This window comes from Alosa alosa, chromosome 16, assembly GCF_017589495.1.
Source record: "Alosa alosa isolate M-15738 ecotype Scorff River chromosome 16, AALO_Geno_1.1, whole genome shotgun sequence".
NCBI lineage: Eukaryota > Metazoa > Chordata > Actinopteri > Clupeiformes > Clupeidae > Alosa > Alosa alosa.
The window spans coordinates 23484005-23508609 of NC_063204.1; the positions used below are offsets into that span (position 1 = coordinate 23484005).

At 46.3% G+C, this 24605-nt stretch overlaps 1 protein-coding gene across 1 annotated transcript in view; it reads left to right on the top strand.

Moving 5' to 3' along the window:
- The window catches only part of kmt2ca (lysine (K)-specific methyltransferase 2Ca), a gene marked incomplete in the record, with an annotated part of 129497 nt that overhangs the window by 40839 nt on the left and 64053 nt on the right, over positions 1-24605 (top strand). The window contains 7 exon segments of the mRNA XM_048265884.1: positions 1236-1387; positions 2324-2433; positions 9084-9250; positions 9432-9566; positions 12412-12526; positions 16118-16293; positions 18134-18306. Coding sequence (XP_048121841.1) covers positions 1236-1387; positions 2324-2433; positions 9084-9250; positions 9432-9566; positions 12412-12526; positions 16118-16293; positions 18134-18306 — 1028 coding nt within the window.

The following is a 24605-nucleotide window of genomic DNA, read 5'->3' on the forward strand; positions in this document are numbered from 1 at the left end:
GTAGCATAGTTGGTCCGTTGATGAAGTTTGATATGATTTTAGCATGATGGATGAAAGCTGTTAGAGTAGTGATGGTCCATTACTGACAAGCTTTATTTGTACCGCCTGCAGCAGGTTATTTACACCTGTAATTAAACTCTGCCAAGTCGTCTCACGTCAGGGCAACCAAATGGCAAGAGAGAGGCTGGACTGTGATATATAGCTGAAGAGAGGAGATTGCCCATTATGTTTTGGCAAGGGCGAATGAAAGCTATTCTTCACTGCTTCCATGCAAGCTACATTGAGAGAGGTTTGCGTGCGTGCGTGCGTGCGTGCGTGCGTGCGTGCGTGTGTGTGTGTGTGTTTCTGCTATGGGCTTTAATGGAGAGGAAGTACGGCGAGAGACACTTTATTTAGATGTATGCAGATGTGGCAGAGGAGGAGCGAGAGAAGAGGGCTACTGTTATTCCCTCTGAATTCACACCCCCTTCCTCCTCTGCTCTCCTCCTCCTGTACTTGCTCCTTCCCCACTGCTGCCCAAGGGCTGCCTGGCCCTCTGTAAAACCGAGACTAGCTTTTAAAATGTTAATTCCTGTTTTCCGCTTCCATGAGCCTCAGAGATCTCCAGACTCGTTTAGGAGGCTCATCCAAGGCAGCCAGGCATTCCATGAGTGCCCCCCCTCTCTCTCTCTCTTCCTCTCTCTTTCTCTCTCTCTCTTTCACTGTCTATCCCCCTTCTTCCTATTTCCTCTGTATCTGAAGCACTCTGTGTGGGGCGTTGTTGAACAGCCAGTCCTTGTGCTGTTAGCCAAGCTTTGATAACACCCCTCACCCTCTGACTCCTTTAACTGCTACATCTCTAAAAGAGCCCGCTCTCCCCAGTCTTGCCATTATACAACAGTCCTGTTTGCTCAGAAGAAGGTTTTAATGGACTTTTATTTGCTGGGTGCGTTCACATTTATAGTCTAAATTGATCTAAATTAGGAATAACCGATGCACAAATCTATGCCAGAGATACGGCTTAGTAATTCTGAAATGTTTAGAAATAGGATCATAAATGTCCTCTGATGGTTTAACAGCCTGTTTGAATAATTATATTACATTATCAGCCTGGAGTTGTTTTTTTTTTTTTTTTGTCCCAAGGGTGCTTTGTTCAAATGCCGTGAAATGTTGCTGGTGGGTTTCCGCATACCATGCCAAACCTGACAAAGGTCCCCCGTAGCTCGCCTTTAACCCCTCACCTTTGACCTCTCCAGGATCAGCTCGCCAGACAGTGGCCTGCACTCGTCCTCGGCACCAGGCAGCTCTGACCCATTTGGAGAGGAGCCGACGCGGCGGCCCTGGGACGAGCTAGGACAGATCGGTCTCCCTGATGACATCAACGTCCAGTCACTCTTCGACCCCACTGGTGAGTGGCATGCCCTCAGATCTACAATCTTTATTAATGATGTTCCTCTTTAGCTCTTGAAGGCAAATGATTCCATTGACAGATGCAGTGCTTCCGTGCGAACTGTGTGAACTGTAGAAGTTACACTCAGAACATGAAGGAAAAGGCTAATAAGGCATTAAATCTCAGTGGCATACATTTTAAGAAATACAGGAACCATGCCATTTCTTAATACCTTGGGTGCTTTGCATGCCTTGCATGTCTGCAGTATGGTGTTTACTATTGTTGACAAGCGCATCAGAAATGGAATATTGATTTTTCATTGGCAAAGTTCAATAGGGATTCAGACAACGTGTATGAATAATGTTGATGGAAAACTGATATTATAGTGGCCAATCTGAATTAAAGACTCCATAATGCTAGATAATTTTAATGATCCGGTACCTGTAGCACAGCTGACATGGCTGTCTAGCCTACCTCTAGCTATTACCTGCTGTGTTAAGTTCACACTGATGTTAAGTGTTGGCTAATTAGCTTTGCTAATTTAGCATGGGTGAAGGAGGTATGACCTGGATGTTTCCGGACGTTTGTGCTGGTGGCACTATGGTGCTGATTTGACACGTTAATGCTCTCCGTGTTAAAGTTACCGATGCAGCGGGTTTGTGTTCCACCACACATATTAAAGGTGTGAAATTATAGCAGGGACAGGTGGGCTCTAAAGGGTGGAGTGGAGCATCCGTGCCCTTTTACATCAGGTCCACTGTCAGAGGATGGGCTTGTTAGAGGTCAGAGGAGGTCAGCTTGTATTCATGTCTTTCTCCCATTGTGCATTTTATACCATAAATAATGGATTGCTCATTGTTCTTCTGTTGTGCAACGTTTATAGCACACAGGATGTCTTAGAAGTGAATGATTTACAAGATTGATGTTTATTGTTTGTGTGTGTGTGTTCCTCAGGCCAGTGTTGTGCCCACCTGCGCTGTGCAGCCTGGTCGGATGGTGTGTGTCGCACGGAAGGTCAGGTGCTGCTGTACGTGGACAAAGCAATAGACTCAGGGAGCACAGAGGTGAGAACCAATCACATGCCTCCTTTTGTCCTCCATTCCTTCATTTGTTTGTTTTTGTTTATTGTCAAGAGCGTGTTCACTAACCAATCAAAAGCTGAAATGACACATTCATTGTTTTCTGTTTTTTTTTTTTTTTTTGTCTTGGGCTCGGGTTTAACACCATGCGTTAGGCCATGCTGTGGGCCAATCATCTGACTGGCATTTCTTTTGGTTTTTTGCCTTTGTCCTTGTTTTTTCTGTCTGGCCCTGTTTTGAAGTGGACTTAAAGTGGTTTGAATATGCTCAATGCAGTTGCAAAGGCCATTCAGTTTCATGCCCTGGTGATCAGCAGTTGTTTATAAGTGGAGCGAGTCAGCCTCACTTAGAGCTCCCCAACCATCCACCATTCCAACAAGCCATGCGTTTTAAGTTATACCACTACATTCAGCTATGTGTAGACTGTCAGAAAAGTCATTTTGAAATGGATTGAGACCCTCATACAGGTTACTCTTTGCTTGAAGTCTTTAGTAGCTACTTGGATGCCTTGAGAAGGTGGTGAAGAACAGACCTTTACTCGAGACCATAACAAATTAAACTCCATGTTAGCATTGCAAGATGCCATAGTTTGCTTTGGCCATTTTGATTAGCTGAGTGGTGCTATGCTAATGCTGGTCTTGTTATGGGGATTTGCCATCCCGGCGCAGTGAGCTGCCTGCATCAACAGCGGCGCTCGGGGAGCAGTGAGGGGTTAGGTGCCTTGCTCAAGGGCAATTCAGCCGTGCCTACTGATCGGGGTTCGAACCGGCAACCCTCCGGTTACAGGTCCGAAGTGCTAACCAGTAGGCCACGGCTGCCCCCAGTTCAATCTTATAGTTAGGACTGAACTTGCTGCACATGGGTTTGCTGGCTATCTCGTTGCCCAGCAACTGTAGTGAGTATAGTGGCACATTTGTTAGAAGATGAATGATTGAAATGAAAGATGTTTAACTCTACAAGCACAAGAATCAAGTTTCACAACCATGTCTTAGTTATTGTCTCTCATGGTGTTAAATGCAGTTTTTTGAAAATCCTGAAAATCACCAAGGTTTGAACATGTAAATGATATCAAACAATTGTCACTCTGGGTGGTACGCGGTAGTAGTGTAGTGGCTAAGGAGCTAGGCTAGCATACAGCAGCCACCAAATTTGTGGGTTTGATTCCTGACTGCCACTGTTGTGCTCCTGAGCAAAGCACTTAAGCATGAGTTGCTCTTGGGAGACTGACTCTTGTAATAATTGACCTAATGTAAGTTGTTTTGGATAAAAGTGTCAGCGAAATGAATAAGTCAACTTCCTTGAGGGGAAATGATGACTGTCACTTAGTCAATTGGAGTCAAACTCAATCAGCAAATCTGACCAACCCATCAAATCGGGTTTGCAGATAAAATTTGCATGATGAAAATGACCCTTCTGGATTATTATTCTGAATCATAGATTTACCAGTTTCAGAGACTTCAAATTGATATGATGTTATTTTAAGGTGAAACTACAAAGTACATAATTTGCTAGTTGGTACTAATTTCAATAAAGGAGGATAATTAGGCTGAAAGAAATTAAATTCAGTGATTGACTTTCAATTAATTAACGAACACAGAGAAATATGATTAGCGCGAACTGATTCTCTGGAAATGTCATGTCAGACTAGAAGGCGTTTCCCCAAGCTCAAGCTCATGAAAAGCTATGGAATTATGCATTTGCCCGTAAAAATTATTAGGCACTATTGATAATAATAAGTAACATTGCGCTAATGAAGGTTATAGTGCATACTAATAGTAATTGTTTTTATTTATTTATTTTTTACTGGGAAAAGAAAAACCAGGGCATGCCAGCAGCAGCCCCGGCAGTCGGCAGTCTTGATTATGAAGCGTTTGTGTGGTGATCATAAATTTGGTTATTAGCGGCACAGGGAGGGAGCGTAGAGGTTACGCAGGTCCCCTGCTCTTTAAAAATATTTTCTAATTAGGAGTTGAGTGGTCTGTAGCTGCCATGGCAATTCCTCTCCGCTGCGACTCCACTAATTAACGCAATGTGATGTGGCAGATTCTGGGGCACAGCGGAGGAGGGGTGGGGTAGGGGGGGGGTGAGTGCTGATGAGGGGTGGGGGTGTTTGGCAGGGAGAGGCCCATTATGGGTAATTAATTGTTTTTTACTTTGCACTTTTTTTCTTCTTTCTTTCAGCTGCCTTCCTGCCTCAAGGGCACAATCGCTGTGCCGAACTAAAGGGGAGAAGGGAAGGAAATGGATTAAGCCACTGTTTTTGAACAGCAAATGCTGTTTTAATTTTGGGTCAACGTGTTTCAGCGTTAAACGATAGCCATGGGGTGGGAAGTGCTGATGGCTGAGGTGGAATAGCAGTATGATGGTGGTGATGATGACGACGATGATGATGATGATGATGATGGTGTGTTGGATGTTGTTACCAGGCACCACACACATATTCCTAGGCTCTTCCCCAAGCTGAAGGGGTTCCTCTAAATTTTGGCAGACATGTACTGCCCAAGAGCCGGTTGACCCCAAACTCTGGTTGTGGTGGGAATATGACTGCACTGATGGATTGGGGACTGCCACATGCTCAGGCCCATGACAACAGACCACACACACACACACAGTATCATACAGTGGTTTATAATTGTGGAAAAAGTGACAGTAAGAGAGATAGATGATCAGCTGAGGTCTAGACTATAAGTGAGTGCATGAGCTGGAACAGACAAGTAAACAAGACTTGGACTGATGTCCTCTCTGCATGAGCTTACAGTGTTATGAGTGTGTGTGCGTTTGTATGTGTGCATGTGGGTTTTTATGTAGGAATGTTGGGCCTTGCATGCGCACATGTAATGTGCGAACACTTGCCATTACTCTCCATATAGCCCTAGGGCTGACAGACGGTGTCATACAATGAGAGTGAGAGAAGGGGAGAGAGAGAGAGAGAGGGTGTGGGAGAGCGAGAGAGAGGGTGTGAGAGCGAGCAAGGCATGGCGAGGACGAGCAAGGAGCAGAGATTCACACAGAGAGAGAGAGAGATACACAGACACAGGAGTAGAGGAAGATGGTTAGGAAGAGAGGGGGGAGAGGCATGAGGGGTTAGTTGAGGAGGGATGTGTAATGCAGTGAGAAGAGTCAGGGTGAGATTAGGGGGAGAGAGGCATGAGTGGTTAGTTGAGGAGGGATGTGTAATGCAGTGAGAAGAGTCAGGGTGAGATTAGGACGGAAGGAGAAGAGGTAGATGAGCAATGTGTGTGAGATGGCACGACTGAAAGAATAATGATGACAATGTGTGTGAGATGGCGACTGAAAAGAATAATGACCGGTGAGAGTGACCGAGAGAGAGAGTATTCGTGAGAGGGAGAGAGCGATTGAGAGATAGAGGGGCAGTTCTTGGTTATGACAGAGATCCAGCAGACAGAAGAGGCTCTAGTTATAGCACTGTGAGAAGACAAGTGTGTGTGGTGAGTTAGAGTGTTATGCCCTGAGTAATTAAGGAACTCTCTTTCTTTCTTTCTTTCTTTCTTTCTTTCTTTCTTTCTTTCTGAGGGAGAGAGAATGGTAGGAGAATTGTGATGGAAGGGAAATTCATGGGAGTGCAATAGTGGTTTGAGGTGTATGCTTCAGTGAGACGATGGGCAGGCTGTGTCTGTGTCTGATACCATAGCTCCACTGGTTTGTGTACAGTGTGTGCGTGCGTGCGTGCGTCGTGCGTGTGTGTGTGTGTGTATTTGAGAGAGAAAGGGAGAGATGGATGAGTGTGCTATAAAGGTCGATGTTGGCGGTGGAGCTCGCTGGGCTGTGAAGCGGGAAAAGGTCACGATGCTCAGGAGTCCACACTCCACACATGACACACATGACAGACACACACGCGTCACACACACACACACCGACACACCACACACACACACTAGGCTTGCACTACTCTGGTTAAAATAAGAACATGATTTTCTTACTTAGGATTGAGATTACGATTCTCTCACGTTTTCATATTAGAGATGTGTGATTATGAGATTCTGGGCCGATACTGATGTCTAAAACAGCAACTTCTTTTTTTTGTTGTTAATTATACCCTTGTAGTGGCAGAGAAACAAAAATGAGGGAATCTGTTAGGGAATCCAACTTGTGACTGAATGGTGGCCAGTTCGATCCCTGACTGGTAGGAAAATAATGGGCTGCCCACTGCTCCGGGTGTGTATGTGTGCTCTTAGTGAGCTCACTGATCTGAGCGCGTGTGTATGAATGTGGTAGCCTACAGAAGGAAAAGCAAAACGATACAAGATATTTATATACGTATATTGGCACATCACATTTGGAGTAAGAAAGGGAATACTCTTGCTTTTGCAATAGTTTCATGAATCTGATACTGGACATAAAAAAAAAACAAAAAACAATCATCTTCATCTTGTGTCCTGTTAGCTATAAAGCCTTTGACAAAAATTGTATCTGTGCATTTTCTGTACTAGATGATGTCGGGTAAGTAGGTAGGTAGAACTGTGTAAGACAATCTGGTATTTGAATCAGTAGAATTGCTGGTTGGCAGTGGAGGCTCATGTGTGCAGTGTGAGTAAAGCACAAGTTCTGAGTGCTGGGCTGTGTGCTGCCTTGTAAAATACATAATTCCCAGACTGCCTTGTCCTGTGTGAGTGTGTCTTTTCCTGCTCTTCTGTCCTCTTCTCTGTCCTTACATGTACTCTCTTTGCATCGTTCTCCTCTTTCTGTTCTCTCTGCTTCTCTTCTCCTTCTCTTCTCTCTCCTTCTCTTCTCCTTCTCTTCTCTCCTTCTCTCCTCTTCTCTCTCCTTCTCTTCTCTCTCCTTCTCTTCTCTTCTCTCTCCTTCTCTTCTCTCCTTCTCTTCTCTCTCCTTCTCTTCTCCTCTTCTCTCTCCTTCTCTCCTCTTCTCTTGTCTCCTCAGCTCTCATTGTTTTCATTCTTCTCTTCTCTTCTTTCTTTTTTCTCTTCTGTAATCTGTTCTCTGCTTCTGCCTTTTGGCTTCCTCATTTCTCCTTGCTTGTAAAATTCCTCTCCTCTCCTCTTTCCTCTCCTCTCCTCTCCTCTCCTCTCCGCATGGCTTAGCTGTAGGCCCGCTCCTGAGGAGCGTGAAAAACACCCAAGCAGCTTTCCAGAGTGTGTGTCCCTCCCCTCCCCCCTCCTGAGGAAGTGTCTCCAACACGCTGGCACGGTGCCAGTCCTCTCTAGCATCCTTCCTCCCAGCTCCGCTCCATTTGGACAGCTGGCATTTTGCCCTTTTCACGTCTCTCCATCTTTCTTTCTCTCTACCATCCCTCTCTCCATTTGGATATGGATAGGAATGACTTAAATGACCCCCAACCCCTTCTCCCACCAATAGCCGACATGAAAAGATTAAGTGTTAATTTTACGTGTTAGCCTACGTTTCACTGTGCTGGACGGACGCTAATACTATTAGCAGGCTGGGAAGTTTCATTAGAGTTTCTGCCTGAGTGCCGGCTGAGATGACTTCAGGTAACGCAGTTGGATAAAGCCTCCATTACCCCCCCCCACACACACACACACCCCTGCAAGACATGTTTGCACTGTCCTCAACCCTCACAGCCTTCATTGAGAGACAGAGACAAATAGAGAGAGAACGAGAGACTGAGACTGAAGAGAAAGAGATGGAGAGAGAGGAAGATTGAGAGAAAGAGTCTACTAGATTCTGCCGTTTTCTCTGCGGAGTTGATGTGTGGGTGGTAATTGCTCAGCGCTCTGTGTTAAAAGGTATTTGCAGATTGCTGCACTTCAGGCCTCTGGCCAAATCAGCACGTTGCTGGTGGAACAGAGAGAGAGAGAGATGGAAGAAAGAGGAGAATGGAGGGAGGGAGAGGTTGAGTGGGGGAATAGAGAATGCAGTTGTTCAGCTGATATAAGGCAATTTTTGTTCAAGGCCATTTTGCATTCTGGGACCCCCCAAAGTTGTACATTATTCAGAAGCAACCCTTTTGTGTGCGTGTGCGCGCTTGTGTGCGTGCGTGCTTCTTTGTACATCTACACAGGCAGACTGGTATTGTCTGGCCATATCTGCAGTTATCCCATGTCTGATACATGTGGGTTACTCTGTGGATGTTGAAAAGAACAGATATTAATCTATCAACACTCATAACTGAAAGCTAAACGTCTGTCGTCACCCCAAACCCATTGTGTTCAGTGTCAAATAACAATATATGGATACCAGACTATGAAGGTTAATGTTTCGTGTCCTTAAATGGACCTTTCCATGGAGCTTGATGGTTTCCTGCTCTTTTGTCCCATAAATCTGCGGTTAGCCGGGACACGATTGAACGTCCCCTGTAATTGCGGTGACATGGTCCAATTATGATGTGATGACGGTAATAGAATGCTTGGAGTCCAACCATGTGATTTGTTGCAATGTGAGGCCCACCACGGCACAACACTTATTTACATCAGTGAACACCACCGCCACACTCCTGCTCTGATATTAAAACACACACACACACACACACACACACACACACACACACACACACTCACACACTTCATGAGGTTACAAATGTAGGAATGCACAAACACTTCACATAAACAGCTCTGATGAAAAAATGTGTTGAATCTCAACTGATCTCTCTCTCTCTCTCTCTCTCTCTCTCTCTCTCTCTCCCCCTGTCTCTCACACAGTTCTGTGCATACTGTAAGCGCCTTGGAGCATCCATTAAGTGCTGTGAGGGCGGCTGCTGCCGCTCCTACCATTTCCCCTGTGCTGCCGCTGCCGGCACCTTCCAGGACTGCAAGAGATACACGCTGCTCTGTCCCGATCACCTTGAACAGGCCCTGCACAGATGTGAGTGACTGTCATATCACACACACACACACACAACTGCAAATTCACATACAGCGCACCTTGCATGTTTGGGTTAGGGTTAGCTGTTTATATTTCTGTTTATCTATTTCTCTCTCTCTCTCTCTCTCTCTCTCTCTCTCTCTCTCTCTCTCTCTCTCTCTCTCTCTCTCTCTCTCTCTCTCTCTCTCTCTCTCACCCTTTCATGACCAGCTCTTCTTCAGCACGCATGGCACTACACGGGCCTGCCTCGAGGTGGCCGCTACGCCCCTCAAGCGCGCCGGCTGGCAGTGCCCTGATTGCAAGGTCTGCCTGGCCTGCAGGTGAAGGCCCGCCTCCCTTTGGCTATCATTCTGTATGGTTCATTTGTTTTTTATGGCCTGTTATTATATGTCTATGCTTATGTATGTATTTGTTGGATGCTCTGTGTCTGTATGAGGGGAGCATCAGCAGGCTGATGACCCTGGTATTGGAAAGTGTACAAAAGGTTCATTACCTGTGGAATGTCATTACCTGTGCTCCCCTTTGCAATGAATTAGAGATGGAAAAACAGTACTGGGAAAAAATGATGTCTGCGTATTTCCCAACCAAATGAATTGAAGCCACTGGAGCTTGATGGTTTGTGTGCTTGCGTGTGTAAGTGCGGTGTGTGTGAAAATGAGATGAGAGGAGAGGGCTCCCTCAGGGTTTTGATCATCCCTGTATGCACCCACACTCTCTGTTGAGCACAATCCAATTTCTCTCCTGCCAGCCTCCCTCTTTAGCAGCAAGTGTTTGTGTGTGTGTGTGTGTGCATATGATTGAGTAGGTTGTGTTGGTTTATTTATTCACATATGTTTTGTTCATTTTCAACTTTTCCAACAATATAGTATAATTAATACATTGGGAAAATGTACATTGTCCATTATATCTTTTATCAGAAACAATAGCCAATACCAATCATATTTGTTTTTATGTACAAATTCTGTTATTATGGAAAATGAACCCCTTTTGTTTAGAGCTAGCTAGGCTGCAACACTGTAGGAATGTTAGAGCATCACAGTATTTTGTGTTTGTTCACTTTCACTCAGTAGTTGACCCACTCAACAGTTAATGTTTCCATGGTCAGCATCAGCAGTGGTCCTGTATCCTGTCCCTGTGACCTAGTTCATAGTAGCACCTGTGTCACCAGTAATGTGACCCCCTTTGCTGTGTGTGTGTGTGTGTGTGTGTGGTTGCGTTGCGTGATCAGTTCAGTGATGCAGACTGAGGCATAGTCTGCACGTAACCTTTTTCTGTTCACTGACCTTTCTGCATCAGCAGAGCCTTGGTCAAGGGTTATTCCGTGAATGGACAGCATACGTTTTTGTGTGATGATGCTGGCTGCTTACGTGGTATGTGGGTTATTAGGATGACCACTGCGTAGGTTCATTGGGTGCATGTGTGAAGGGAGAACATTATTCTTATTTGTCATGTTGCACACTCTTGTAGTATCTTTTGTACATCTAATGTGATGGCAATATGCAGATGATGCACCATGCTGTGTGTGTGCGAGAGATAGAGAGAGAGAGAGCTTATTCTGTCTATACTGAAGTGTGTGAATGTGTTTGTTTGTGATGGGCACCGGCCAGTTTAATCTGAGGGCGACTGGCTTGGGATCCCGCTAAGCCTGTCAGGTGTAGGTGTAAGGCCCAAGGGCACTGTCTGCCTCTCTTCTCATACAAGTCATTCTGCACTTTTTTTTATTTTATTGTGGTCAGCGAGCGCTGGAGAGTTTCAAGTGCGAAGATGTCCAGAGGTAGTCGCAAAACCTTACTGTTTCATACGCTGCCATTCGCAGCCATTCAATTCCACTGGCTCTGCAAGAAGCAGCTCTCTAAATTGATTCTATTTTCGTTCAAGCCTCCCCTCCTTCCCACCCCCCCACTCCCATCGTGCTCGCGTCTCATGCTCGCTCTCTCTCTCTCTCTCTCTCTCTCTCTTCCGCTCTCTCTCTCTTTTACTCTTTCTCTTTCTTTCATTCCATCTCTTCCTCCTCTCCACTCTTTTTTTTCTTTCTTCTCTCTAACCCTTACATCCCCCACCCTAGCTATAGAGCTTAGCTGTAAATGGACTGCAGTGAGGGGCTGGTGTGCTGTGCTGGGGGCGGTGGTGGTGGCAGCGCTGCTGCTAAGGCATATATATATATATATATATATATATATATATATATATATATATATATATATATATATATATATATATATATATATTATATATATATATATAATATATATATATATATATATATTATATATATATATATATATATATATAATATATATATATATATATATATATATATATATATATATATGTATATATATATATATATATATATATATATATATATATATATATATATGTATGTGTGTGTGTGTGTGTGCACTTTCCCCAGCCAGTGAGCGAGCAAATGAGACCGGTTTGGCAAGTGGAGAGAGTAGCTCTAATGGCTCCGGCGGCCCAGCTGTAAATATCCAGTGACGTTCTCATTTTGGGGGGCCGGAGTGGAGGAGCTGCGGTGGTGGCAGCAGCAACCGGGCCCCACGTAAATATCCGCCCTGGATGCTGATGGATTGGGTGGCTATTCCCCGACTCCCTTCCCGCCGCTCTCCCAGCACCCATAAATCACCGCGCCACACCGCACCGTGCAGTGGCCACTCAGATTTATCTCCACCAATAGGTTCGAGCCGTGCCGCTCTGTGCCGAGAGAGAGAGAGGGAGAGAGAGAGAGCTCTCTTGCCCCTCCCCCAAGCTTCAGCCTGAGGAGGGGGTTTATAGCACAATTTGTTTGGCTTGATAAATAAGAAACCTTGGCATCCTTGAAGTTTCTATTTGTTTGTGTTGCTGTGTGTGTGTGTTTTTGCATGTTTAGGTGTGGCTGCACATTTGTTTGGGTTTGTGTGTTTGGGCTGGGGATGGTCGTTATGTGATACTAGATACCGATCATCCATTACACATTTCAATTCTATCCATTATCTAGCTTTTAGAAGTCCAGGTGTGATTCAGATGGATGTTATATACACATCAGACCAAACTACTCTCATAATCCACTCTAGGGGCCTCAACACTCTTTATGCACGATATTTGAACCAGTCTTTCTCTCTCTCTCTCTCTTTCTCTCTCTCTTTCTCTCTCTCTCCATTACAGGAACCCAGGGGATGACAACAAGATGCTGGTGTGCGACATGTGCGACAAAGGCTATCACACATACTGCTTGCAGCCCGTCATGGACTCCATTCCCACGGGTGGCTGGAGGTGTCAGGTAGAGAACGGGAGGGTGGGCGGGGGGGGGGGCTAAAGGGGCTGCAGTGAGGCCAAGGCCGAGTGTGAGGAGTTAACGGCACAAGAGGAGTGCTAAACGGGCTGTCTGAAGATGAAGAGGTTGTCCCCCCCCCAAATCTCCCTAGTGCTTCACTGCTGCTCACACACACACACACACACACACACACACATACACACACACACACACACACACACACACACACCCTTTTTAGTTTCCCCGGTAGAATCTCAAGGCTGTCTTTAGCATTGGGTTTGAAAATAGCTTTTGTTGCTTTTAGTGCCTTTTGTATTTGTGTGTGTGTGTGTGTGTGTGTGTGTGTGTGTGTGCGCGCAAGCAACCTCTTAGGGGCGTTTGTTGAAGCTTTCTGGGCCGAAAGGGAAAAAAAAAATTGTGAGGTGGGGGCAGATTTCAGGGCTGCAGAATTGGATGGAGCTGAGCTGCCTTTTTTTGGCGATTCTTTTTAAAGCGCGCCACACACACACACACACACACACACACACACACTGCAGCATGCCTGAGCCTTTAGGTTCTTGAGTGGAATGTAGGCTCCGTGCTGAAAGCATTACTGTGCTAGGAGGTAGGCTGCTGAGCTGGAAAGGCCCCAGCTCAAGTCTCCTATCCCCAGAGGGCCGAACGCTATCTGCTTGCAAATCTCCCCCACCCCCCCACACCACACCACCCTACCCCACCCCACCCCACACCACCCCACCCCACCCTACCCCACCCCACCCCACACCACCCCACACCACCCTACCCCAACTCCCCTCACCGCTGCTGGGGCAGGAGCCTGGAGCACCCTGCTGTTCTGCTGACCAAGGGGCCTCTCCTGCACTCCAGTGTAGATAGAGAACTATCCCCCCCTCTGCTTATCTTGAGCCCAGAGAAGAACAGTGAGTACAACAGATTGGCTTTAGGTGAAAGATGGTGTGTAATGTGATGTGCAGATGGGTGGAAACGGACCACGGGGTGCTCCTTTAGGGGCAGGTCTTTTTAAAAGTCATATTTTTATAGACTTGTTATCTCTTCACTGTCCAGTCAAATACAGGCTGAGTGGGAGAGATGGGTAGTGGGTTCAGGAAATGACCGCAGGCTTGAATCGAACTTAGGTCCTTACGGGCACTGAGCCCGTTCGTGGTGCTGGGTGCTGACGCTTCCGCTGCGCTATGGTTCACACCATGAGGAGCATGTCCTTGCCAGCTGGCTGATGGTGTACAGTGTGCCTGTATGCAAGAGGATGTCTTGAGTCCCTGCGGTCAACAGTGTAGTGTGAATGACTATTGCTGCTGAGGTCATGCCAATGCCCCTCAAACATGCACGCATACACACTAACAACAACAGTAACACACACTCACGCTTTTGTGCTGGCCCGCTAGCTACAATGTCATGGACGGTGCTCCATTGTCTCAATGTCATTTTGGAGTTACTCAGAGCCTGCAGGGTCCTGACTCTCTTGTGTGTGTGGAGAACAAGCTGCTGTGTGCATTTGCCTTACAGGCCACAGGGCCACACACACACACACACACACACATACGCACGCACACACACACACACACTGGCTCCCTGTTCACAGAGTCAGTCTGTGTTTTCCCGGAGCCATGCGATGCCATATAATGGACAGGGAGGAGGTGCTAACAGGAGTAGTGCAGGATAAATGGTGAGCTGAGAGGAGGATGAGTAGGTGGGAAGAGCTGTCCAGACAGAGGAAGAAATGAGTTATGGTTGGAATGAAATGATTGAATAGAGATGGACACAATGACCGTATAGAGATTCTAGGATTAGATCAAATGCTAGTAGAGTTTCTCTCTTGTTCTTAGAGAGAGGTAAGATATGAGATGCACACAAGGCAGATATGGGGATGACCCAGACAGACATGGAGAGATGGAATGAGAGAGGAGTGTGTGAGTGGAGAGGGCTGTCCAGGTGCTCGGAGGTGGGCGGGTGGGAAACACAGGCTGCTGATGGGCACTAATGAATCCCCACCTGAGAGCCTGAGTACTAGCGCTGCTCTGGTGGCTGACGACACACGACAGTCCAGCAGCACTAATGGACATCTCAGGGCTGTTAGAGACACACACACACACACACACACACACACACACACACGTATACACATGCACGCACACACATGCACGCACACACTCACACACACACACACACACACACACACACACACACTCACACATGCACACACACACATGCACGCACACACTCACACACACGTATACACATGCACACACTCTCTCACACACACACACACACACACGTATACACATGCACACACTCACATGTTCATTGTCATGCACACATACACGCTCACATTCTCAAACTCATCCTCTCTCTGAAATGCACACGCACGCGCACACATACACAATCACATGCACGTGCACATGCAGGCGTACATACATTCATACACATGTTCATACTCATGTATGCTCACACATGCATACAGTTCAGTGCATCTGCTTTTTGTTGTTGCTGCTTTCTCTCCGCTGCGTTACTTGCTCTCTAGTCTCTGCTCTGTCCTCTTTCCTTTCTTTCTCTCTCTATTTGGCCGTTCACCATCACCATTTCTTTTTCCTCACTCTGCCTCACTCCTGCCCTTCCCCCTGCCTTCTGACAGCCACTGATAGAATTGAAGCCACTGGACATTAGAAACCGCTGGACTCCGGCCAAAGCTTTAACTTGAGTCGCCGCGTGCGTGTGTGTGTGTGTGTACAGGAAAATTATTTTTTTCTGCTATGATGTGATTGCCCCCCCCCCCCCAAAGGCTTGTTTTATTTTCCTTATTCCACACACACACACTCCACATACTCCGCCACCACCACCCACTCTCCCCACCCTCCCCTGGTCTTGATGAGCTTGAAGTGGCCTTTTGAAAGCTTAAATCACACCCTAATAAATTTCTCAAATCTCTGATCAAACGGCCGGGGCCTGCCGGCAGCGCTGGGAACAGATGGAGAGCGATGAGAGAGGAGGCGCGGAGGATTCTCTCAAAAACCCTAATTACGGCATAATTCAATCTGCATCACATTACACATTAAGCCAGGAGAGAGAAAGAGAGGAGAGAAAGAGAGGAGAGAAAGAGAGAGAGAAAATGACGCCCTGCTCTCGAGGGGCTTAATTTAGCAGGCAGATTGTCATTTCAAGCTCAGCGGAGCTCTGTGTTCGCCACTGCTTGTGTAGTTAGAAGATCTGCCAGGGACTGCATGCGTGGCGTTGTAGATATTGTGACCGTATATTTGTGAGCTAGCCGAGGTGTGATTTGCTATAATTGGCCATATATGTGCTTGAACCCACAGCGTTTAGAGCAGTGACGTCTTCTTTAACAATATTCTGATTGGTCAAGTCAGGCAGGATACTACTGAAAGAGTCCTTCCTGAAAGATTGTAATGCCTGGGATGCCAAGGCGAGTTAGCATCACTGCAGAATGGGTTGTGTGACATTGCATTGATAGATTGGTGTTGACAAGTTGAACTATAGTGCAGACAGAATGTTTATTTAACATTTGTCCTTCTGTCTGTCTGTCTGTCTGTCTCTCTCTCTCTCTCTCTCTCTTTTTCTTTCTCTCAGAATTGTCGTGTGTGTGCGCAGTGTGGCACTCGAGCCAACGGCCAGTGGTCATCCGCCGGGCCGCTCTGTGACGATTGCCAACGGCAACCGGACCCAGCTCATCCCTGCCCCCTCTGTGGGAGGAGCCTGGCTGCTGAAGCCCCTAAGGACCTGCTTACCTGCCACACCTGCAAGAGGTATGTGTGTTACCATGACAACCCACAGACTTCCCTGTTTTTTTTTTTTTTTTTTTTGAGCATGTGAAATGAAAGTGCACACGTATGTCTGTCTGTGTGTGCGCGTGTGCGACCAACATACATTTACGTTTATTGACGGCACACATGCTTTGCAGTGTCTCTTGAGTGGGCCGAGGGTCGTACAGTATCTTGTGCAGAATCGTGTTCCAGTGTCCCTTGTCCTGTTAAATATTTCATCATGTTGATCTTGTGATGTCATGTCAAATGCAGCAGTCATGTCCATGATGCGATCGTCATAGATGGAGTGGTATTCAGCACATTCGCACTCATGGCACAAGGACTTTTCACAACGGATGGATTGTTTGCAGGCGTTGCCTGTGGAGACATTGACATAGTTTGATACAGGCTCATGCCGCTGACACAGTGACTGCTTTGTAGAGAAAAGCAGAGGTTGACAAAAGGGGGTGGGGGCAGGGTGGTTTTGGGGGTTGTGTGTATGTAATTGGTGTGGCAAATGGATTTCATTATCGGGGTTTGACAATTTGCTTGAGGTCAGATGCCACAATTGATTCCCTTCGCAGAGGGAATGTGTTTTTTTTGGAGGGGGGCAAGTTTATGCTTATCCGTGTGTGTTTGTGTGGAAGTTTGTGGCTGTAATCTGTTTGCCCATCCGGTGTGTGTGTGTGTTGAATTGGTGTTAATGTGTTTTTTTCCGCCAGAGGACAAGCACCTTATTGATCCATCACACTCAGAGCAGACCATCTCATATGCCCTGGAGTCACTGTCAGTTCAAAGGTCATTAAAGATTGTGTTAGCCAAACCGGTAATCACGTTAGGCCAAACTGTCCCCGAGGAGAGGCTGGTAAAGAGATGACATTAGTGAAACATATCTCCTTTCAGAAGACCTCCAGGCATTCCCAGAATCCTTCAGGGTCCTCTCTGGAAGTTCCAGCCATCTAAAGCTTGCTTAGGCAGGTAGACCTTAGAAGGCAATGATGCCATAAAAAGGTGGCTCTTAGAGTTAAGTAATTGACCCCCCTCCTCCTAATCCCCCAATAATTCCTGTCTTGCTGTGTATTGTGAGGATTCACTCATCACGGTTCCCGTTCTAAAAAAAAAGCCCATCCTTTACAGACTTCAAATGGCTAACAGCACTTGTACCACTCTGGGAATAGTTAATGTTAATGTGAGATCCTTAAGAGATAGGTGAGTGATCATTTGTGTATTGTTTTCCCATGCTGGCCAGAAGTAGCTGAGAACCACATTAGGCTGGTCTAAAGTGCCATTGGTACGGCAGGGCTGTGCGTGTTGTGGCAGCACTGTGCTGCTCTCTGCTCTGGTTTGGCAGGTTGCCCACAGACTTCTCCTGGGAGCCTCCTCTCCTGCTGATTCTGTGGAGATGTAATTGCCTCTGGGGGGTAAGGGGAGGATGGGGGAGTGGGCGCTGGCAGGAACCTTAATACCCCACCCCTATCCACCCCTATGTTGGCCACCTGCAGTAAACAGGGAGGAAGGTTGGGGGATGGGAGAAGAGGAGAGGGATTGTGAAAGGGGAAAGGGTAGAGAGAAAAGAGGGGGTCTTTCTTCGAAGCCATTCCCTCAAATCCATTTGCTCTAATAGCGTCAACAACCGAGGGGGTGAGAGGAGGGCTCATTGAGGAAGTGGAGAAGCAAACAGACCCCCCATGACGTTTCGTGTGAAGTTCACCTCACGGGAGCTGGCATGTGCTGGTCTGAGAATGAGGAAATTAGTGGTTGTCATAATGACAGGTGCGTGTGTGTGCCTGTGTGCCTGTCTGTCTGTGTGTTTTATATAACATACATTTTGTTCTTTCACCAGATGGGTCCACCTAGAGTGTGAACGGCAGGGGAAGGAGGCCGACTGGGACCCGCGCTCGCAGGGCGGCTTCCTCTGCTCCGTCTGCAGGCAGGGCGAAGTGGAGGGCAGCCAGACACAGGGCAGCACCCCGCGCCACCCTCTCTCCCCCCTACCCAGCGACCCCAACGCCTCAGGTAAGACACCTCCACCCTCCAGTTGGCTTATGATATCTGGGATTCAGTTCATTCCGACGAATGGGGATGTTCAGAATATTCTGAAAATGTGAGGCACTTGAGGGGAGATTTCAAAAGCCTTTATTATCACTTGGCTATTCAGTTAAAACATGTCTATGTGTATCAGCTATTATGACATTCATCAAGACAAGAATGTTTGTTAGCCCAGCCGCACTCCCTGAAGACTTTTTTTGAAGGTCTATCCCCTACTTCTTCAAAGTGTCATTGCCCAGTCATACAAGCTACACCCCAATGAAGGTGGATGCAGTTCAAAGTATATTTATGTCTCGTTCTACTCGGATCACGAGTTGCAAATGCTATACTGGCTACTGGTGGTCTCTTAAAAGTGCTCCAGGCTTCAGAATTGGTTTAGGTTGGAATGGAGGCCTTGGAACCTGCGGTTTGTACCAGTGCACTGCAAAAACTGCTTATCTAACAAAATCTAACCAAGTGTTATTAATCTTATATCAAGATAAAAAAAACTAGTTGGTATTGTTTTCAGTATAAAGAGACTTACCTAGCGCTTGTGAAATCATTTGACTTAATTAAAAAAAAAATTGACTTATTTTAAGACATCTCATCTTGAAAACAAGCAAATTTGTCTGCCAGTGCGTTAAGCAAATTTGTCCTAAAAAACAAGCAAATTTGTAAGTATTTTCATATTAAAAACAATACCAAATAGATTTTTTAATCTTAATATAAGATCAATAACACTTGGTTAGAATTCCTTTTTTGCAGTGTGGTGGCCTCATGCTGGCACAGGGAGTCGGTGGTCTTGGCTTGTCTCCTGTGTGAACACATCTGTCAAGGAGAATTATATCCCCGCATGCTTGTTATGGAGATTAGTTGATAGCTAGTCGTTGGCTCCGGGGAAATTATTGAGTCGGCAGCACGGTATTTCTGTCATCATGCTCAGTCGGTGTCGCAATCGGTTGGATGGATGATCCGGTTTCCAGACCCGCTGGCTGGCTCACTTTTCAGGTTTCCCAAAATTCAGCTGACTCACCCGGCTTGCTCAGGTGAAATTTGGGTTTACAGATCAGGCAGGTGCAGTGACAGTTTTGTGTGTGTGTGTGTGTGTGTGTGTGTGTGTGAGAGAGAGAGAGAGAGAGTGAGAGGGAGAGAAAAAGAGAAGAAGAGGGAGAGAAAGATAGACACACAGTGAATCACTTACAGTACCGGGTTGACGTTGATTCGGAGGGCTTTTTCTCCCTCTCACTTTGGCATGTCCAGGTTCTGTGGGGAATGCAGCGCAGTTCGAGCTCCTCAGCTCTCGACTCATGTCTTTTCTGTCTTCTAAACTGCCACCACTTGCACCAAGATGAGGCATTGAATAGTTGTCTGTCTGCAACTCCCTATGCTCACCTTACAAAAACAAATTCTGACCAAAAGAAACAACTCTCTGATTGCCCATTTCAACCAATGGGCAAAGGGTTTTGTTTGGGTTTTTATATATTTGAAGTATAATAGCAAAGGAATACACTATGTAACTGTGCGTGCATGCATGTTTGCATCTTCATTGTTTGGTGGATTTTTGCCTGTAAAGGTTTCACCTTCTCTTGATTATCCCAGTTTAATTCCACCTGGCTGAAATTGTGGTGCTACATTTAGAAGTACAATTAGGCTACCCAGTCAGTTTATCTTTACCATGTGCAAGTTAAAACTAATGCAAAAATTTGACAGCCTATTTTATAACTACGCAGTACAAACCAGACTCTGCCATGTAAAATGAGTTTGTCTTACAAGTTTACACCGAATGGACTAGCCTAAATTTTTCCCAGACAATATAGTGCAATAAAGGACCAATGCCCGTCTCTTCTCAGATTTAGTTGGACAAACGTGTCATGTTGTTCAGATCCATTGAATAGAAATGAACTTTCATGTATGAGTGGCCAGAAGGAAGTTCTACTGTGAGCTCCACAAATGCTCTGGAAAATGTAGCTTCTGACATTGTTAAAAAGCTATTGAAAAGCTATCTGCTTCAGAAAATAGCTACGCTACCACCAAGCTACTGACAAATGTAGTTCAGCTAGTAGCTTCGCTGCAAGTAGCAAGCTACTGCCCATCACTGTTGAAAATGTCATTGTGGACATCATCTCATGTGGGAATAACTGGTGGGAAACTGGGGGAAGAGTTTTCTAACAAAGTTGCCTGTTGACTTCTCCTCCTAAATTACAGTAGCCCACACTATCCAGCCAAAACTGGGCAAATTAAGGCTTGTGGAGGCTAATTGCCATTCGCCATTATCACTTCTTGTGCTTGATGGTGCCTCTGTGAGGCTTCCTCAGGGCTATTGTCCCCTGGTTTCTGGCCTCATCTTTACCCTCCGGCCACCCTGTACTTAGTGGTGTCAAGGTAAAAGGCAGAATTAACTGACCCAGGTAAGGGCGATTTGGTGCCAAGAGATAACTAGTCACTAAACTTATGTCATTGATGGCATAACTAGCAATACAATTAACAGACAAAATGATTAGCACAGGAAAGCATGGCTCTGCTTAATATTTGGGCTGATAAAGAAAGTGAACAAGCTATTTCAATCTGTACCATTACCAGGCCATTTTAGTTTTGCAACCACAAAATGTTACATTTGAAGCAGGCAGGCTACAAACATCAACCACCACATCACCCCTATGTGAAATATATCAAATATATTATATTTCAATACAAAACACCGTTGGCTCAAATGAACACAACATGGATGCATAGGTAGGTCAAAAAACTCTGAGAGCCTCTCTCTGGACTGAAGTAACCTGCGTTTAGCATCCTCATGTGTCTCCCCAGCTGGGGCTTCTGACTCTAGCTGTTTCTATGCCCTACTCTCTGTTTTTCTTTCTCTCTTCCCCTGGAGAGGGGGGAGCTGGTTGTGGGGAGGGTGTGCATCATTAGCAGCCATCCATACTGAGCGACCCAACAGGCAGTCAGTATCAGTGTGCCCAGCTACCTGCGAGAGCTCAGTTATTACAGACCATAATGGAAATGGACCCCAAGGTCTGGCCTGCGCGCTGAGAGATGGTTAAGTGGATTTGTGCCGATTTCTCCCTCGCTGTTTATTATTACTGTGTGTGTGTGTGTGTGTGTGTGTGTGTGTGTGTGTGTGTGGTGAATGGGTACATTCACATCTACACGGCACATAAATGTTTTTCTCAGTTGATAGTAATTTTAGTCCTTGAGTGTGCAAATATGTAGTGTACACAGGTTAATGAATGGGTGTCTAAATACACAGTGCTTATTTGTCATATAATATTTGCCTCCCAGTACAAGGAACAGAATAAGTGGATATACCACTAGTACATACAGTGGATATCAGTACACACAACCTGTTGGAACAACTTTTCATTAAAACCAAAGCAAATGTTACATATAGGAGAAATCCAACTTGTGTGCAAGCAGCCATGTAGCCTGAGGGAGTTCTGTCCAGAAAGAAGCCGCATGTATTCATGCAATGTTCCAGCTGAACATGACCCATTTAGACTACACTGGAGATAGGCACAGGGCCTATTTAATAGAAAAGAGGAATTTTAATAGTATTGTCACTATGCCAGTGTTTGCTTTTGCTTTGGTTGCTGTTTGTAATTATATCCACAATCTTGCACTTATTAATGCAAGGTAGTTGTGCTAAGCAAGAGACCTAATGCCTAATGACCTAAAGAGCTGTTTGCTCTTTCAAGACCATGAAAGTTCTAGTTCAGTTCCTGGAAGAAAGTTTCAGATAGAGGGAGTGGATTGCCCCTCTACCTCCTCCTATGAAAACAAACACAACAGAAGCGTATTGGATTACGACTGATCCAAAGTGACCTGGCGACAGAGCATTCCCACACGCGTACGGGACGGTCCGAGTGCAACGCGATGCTGGTCGGCAGCGTAAAGCGACACCCAGCCGTGGCTGAATGGAAGCGTTGTCATGGCGCCACTGACACCTGTGTTCCCCTACAAGCATTTGAATTCATCTCCTGTGTCGAGGGAGCGAGCCGGACGCACACACACACACACACACACACACACACACACACACACACACACACACACACACACACACACACACACACACACACACAAAATAGACAGACACTCTGCTCAATAGCCATGTAGTGCATCCTCATTTGCATGTACATGTGAAAGAAACACCTGGAGAGCTGAAGCTGAATCTACTCGATCGCTGTGCTGCTACTGGGCTTCTGAGGATCAAATAGAGCCATTGGGACTTCATCCATTTAAACATGAGACAGCCATAAAACAAAGACAAAGAAGCTTTGGCCGGGGGTTCTTCCCCTCTTTTTGTATTTTACAACTTAATGCCTGTCTTTATGAACCGCATAGACCTATTCTACAAGGATCTCCATTTTTTGTAGACACTCTCGTTGTCTAGTCACTACACTGGTAGTGTTTTGCTTTGGCTTGCATCCAGGAACCTGTACTTTAGTTGCTGCCAATATCTTCTTCCCTTTATTTGTGAGCCAGAATACATGCCTGTAATCACCCATATAAATGTATGCCCCATAAGTCTGACAACCTTATTACTCCCTCACTCAGTGTTTAGGCTTGTACTGTATGCTGCCTCTTTAACTCATGGTTAAAAGCCTTTCTGGCCCCAGCTGTGGCACAACTGGCTGGGGCACCTTCACCGTACGCCGGTGACCCGGGTTCGATTCCCGCCCCGTGGTCCTTTTTCGAATCCCACCCCTGCTCTCTCTCCAATTCGCTTCCTGTCACTCTCCATTGTCACTATCATTAAAGGCATAAAAGGCCAAAAAAATATACTTAAAAAAAAAAAAAAGAAAAGCCTTTCTGGTTCCCAACGGAACCTTTTACAGCTAGTTCTTTTTTGTGTTGTTAGAGCATGTTCCCTCACACATTTAAGTTTCTTCAAGCACATCCCTGCCACTACCAAATATATAACAGGGTTTGGGTGCTGTACCTATATTGCAATTGAACTGTAAACTACAATTGAAACACACTGTAAAAGGAGCAATAACCCAGGAAATGCATGAATCTCTGTGCATAAACCCTGCAACAAACCCAGGCAGCTCCACTGTTGTGTTGTTTGTGCCATCAGTCATAACCATACCCAGTCCTAAACTTGGATTTGTGATTTCTGATGGTGTTATGGACTGGTGAGGTCCAATGGGGCTGCTCCCGAGGGAGAATTTAACTTCTGCCATTGTGCGTGCGTCTGTGTGTGTGTGTGCGCGCGTGTGTGTGTGTGTGTGCGTGCGCGTGTGTCTGTCTGTCTGTCTCTTTGGAGATACTATCTGTTAAAAAAACATAATGGTGGGAGTTAACATCAAGTCCAGCAGTCTAGGCAAATGGATATGCATCGATCAGTCGAGTCAGACGATAGCACAGTGCCTGTGTCTATGTCTATGTCTGTGGCTATGTGTGTGTGTGATGATTGTGTGTCTACACCGGGTGTAACTCAGGGGGCTGTGTGTTTGTGGGTTGGTGGTGGGAGATTGGCGTGGTGGCTCGACTGACCTCTTAACCACCCCCTGCCCCGGCTGTCTGTGATATGGCCTAATAGCAGTTTGAAATGCCTCCTTTGCGCCCCTCGCCTGTCAGCCCTCCACAGCAGCACTGACGGCAGCAGGAGCCTGAACACCCTCCCCTCCCCCACCCTTCCACCCCAGGGAGAGCGCAGCCCTGAGAGGCCCCTTGCGTGGCCAGCCTGGAGGCGGCCTCTGAGTCACTGATTACACCTGATCCTCCGCTGGCGTTAGCCTGCTCTCCACGGCGACAGCTCTGCCGCTGCTGCTCAGTGCACACTTGAGTTTCCATCCCCCTTTTTCCTTCTCACCTCTGACTTTTCCATCCTCTCTCTCTCTCTTCTCTCTCCTCTCTCTCTCTCTCTCTCTCTCTCTCTCTCTCTCTCTCTCTCTCTCTCTCCCTCCTCACTTCGCATGTTCTACTCCTTGAGTAGGTTTGAGTTCAAGTGTCTTTGTGTATGTGTGTGTGTGTGTGTGTGTGTGTGTGTGGGTGCGCGCGCGCTATTTTCCTGCATGCTGCCGGTAGACACTGGATGGGGAAAGTTGCACATGCAAAACACTCTCAACACCCACAGAAAAATACCACACAGCATGTGTAGGTGTGCACTCCCACACACCGCACATTTATGAGTGTAGGCTCCTGTCACGCGCTCGTCACACACACACACACACACACACACACACACACACACCGAGCCTGAGGCCTGTTTACATTCCTGCTTTATCAGGTTGAGGTCTGACCTGGTGCCAATGGTCGTGCCAAAACGCTAGCCTGACATG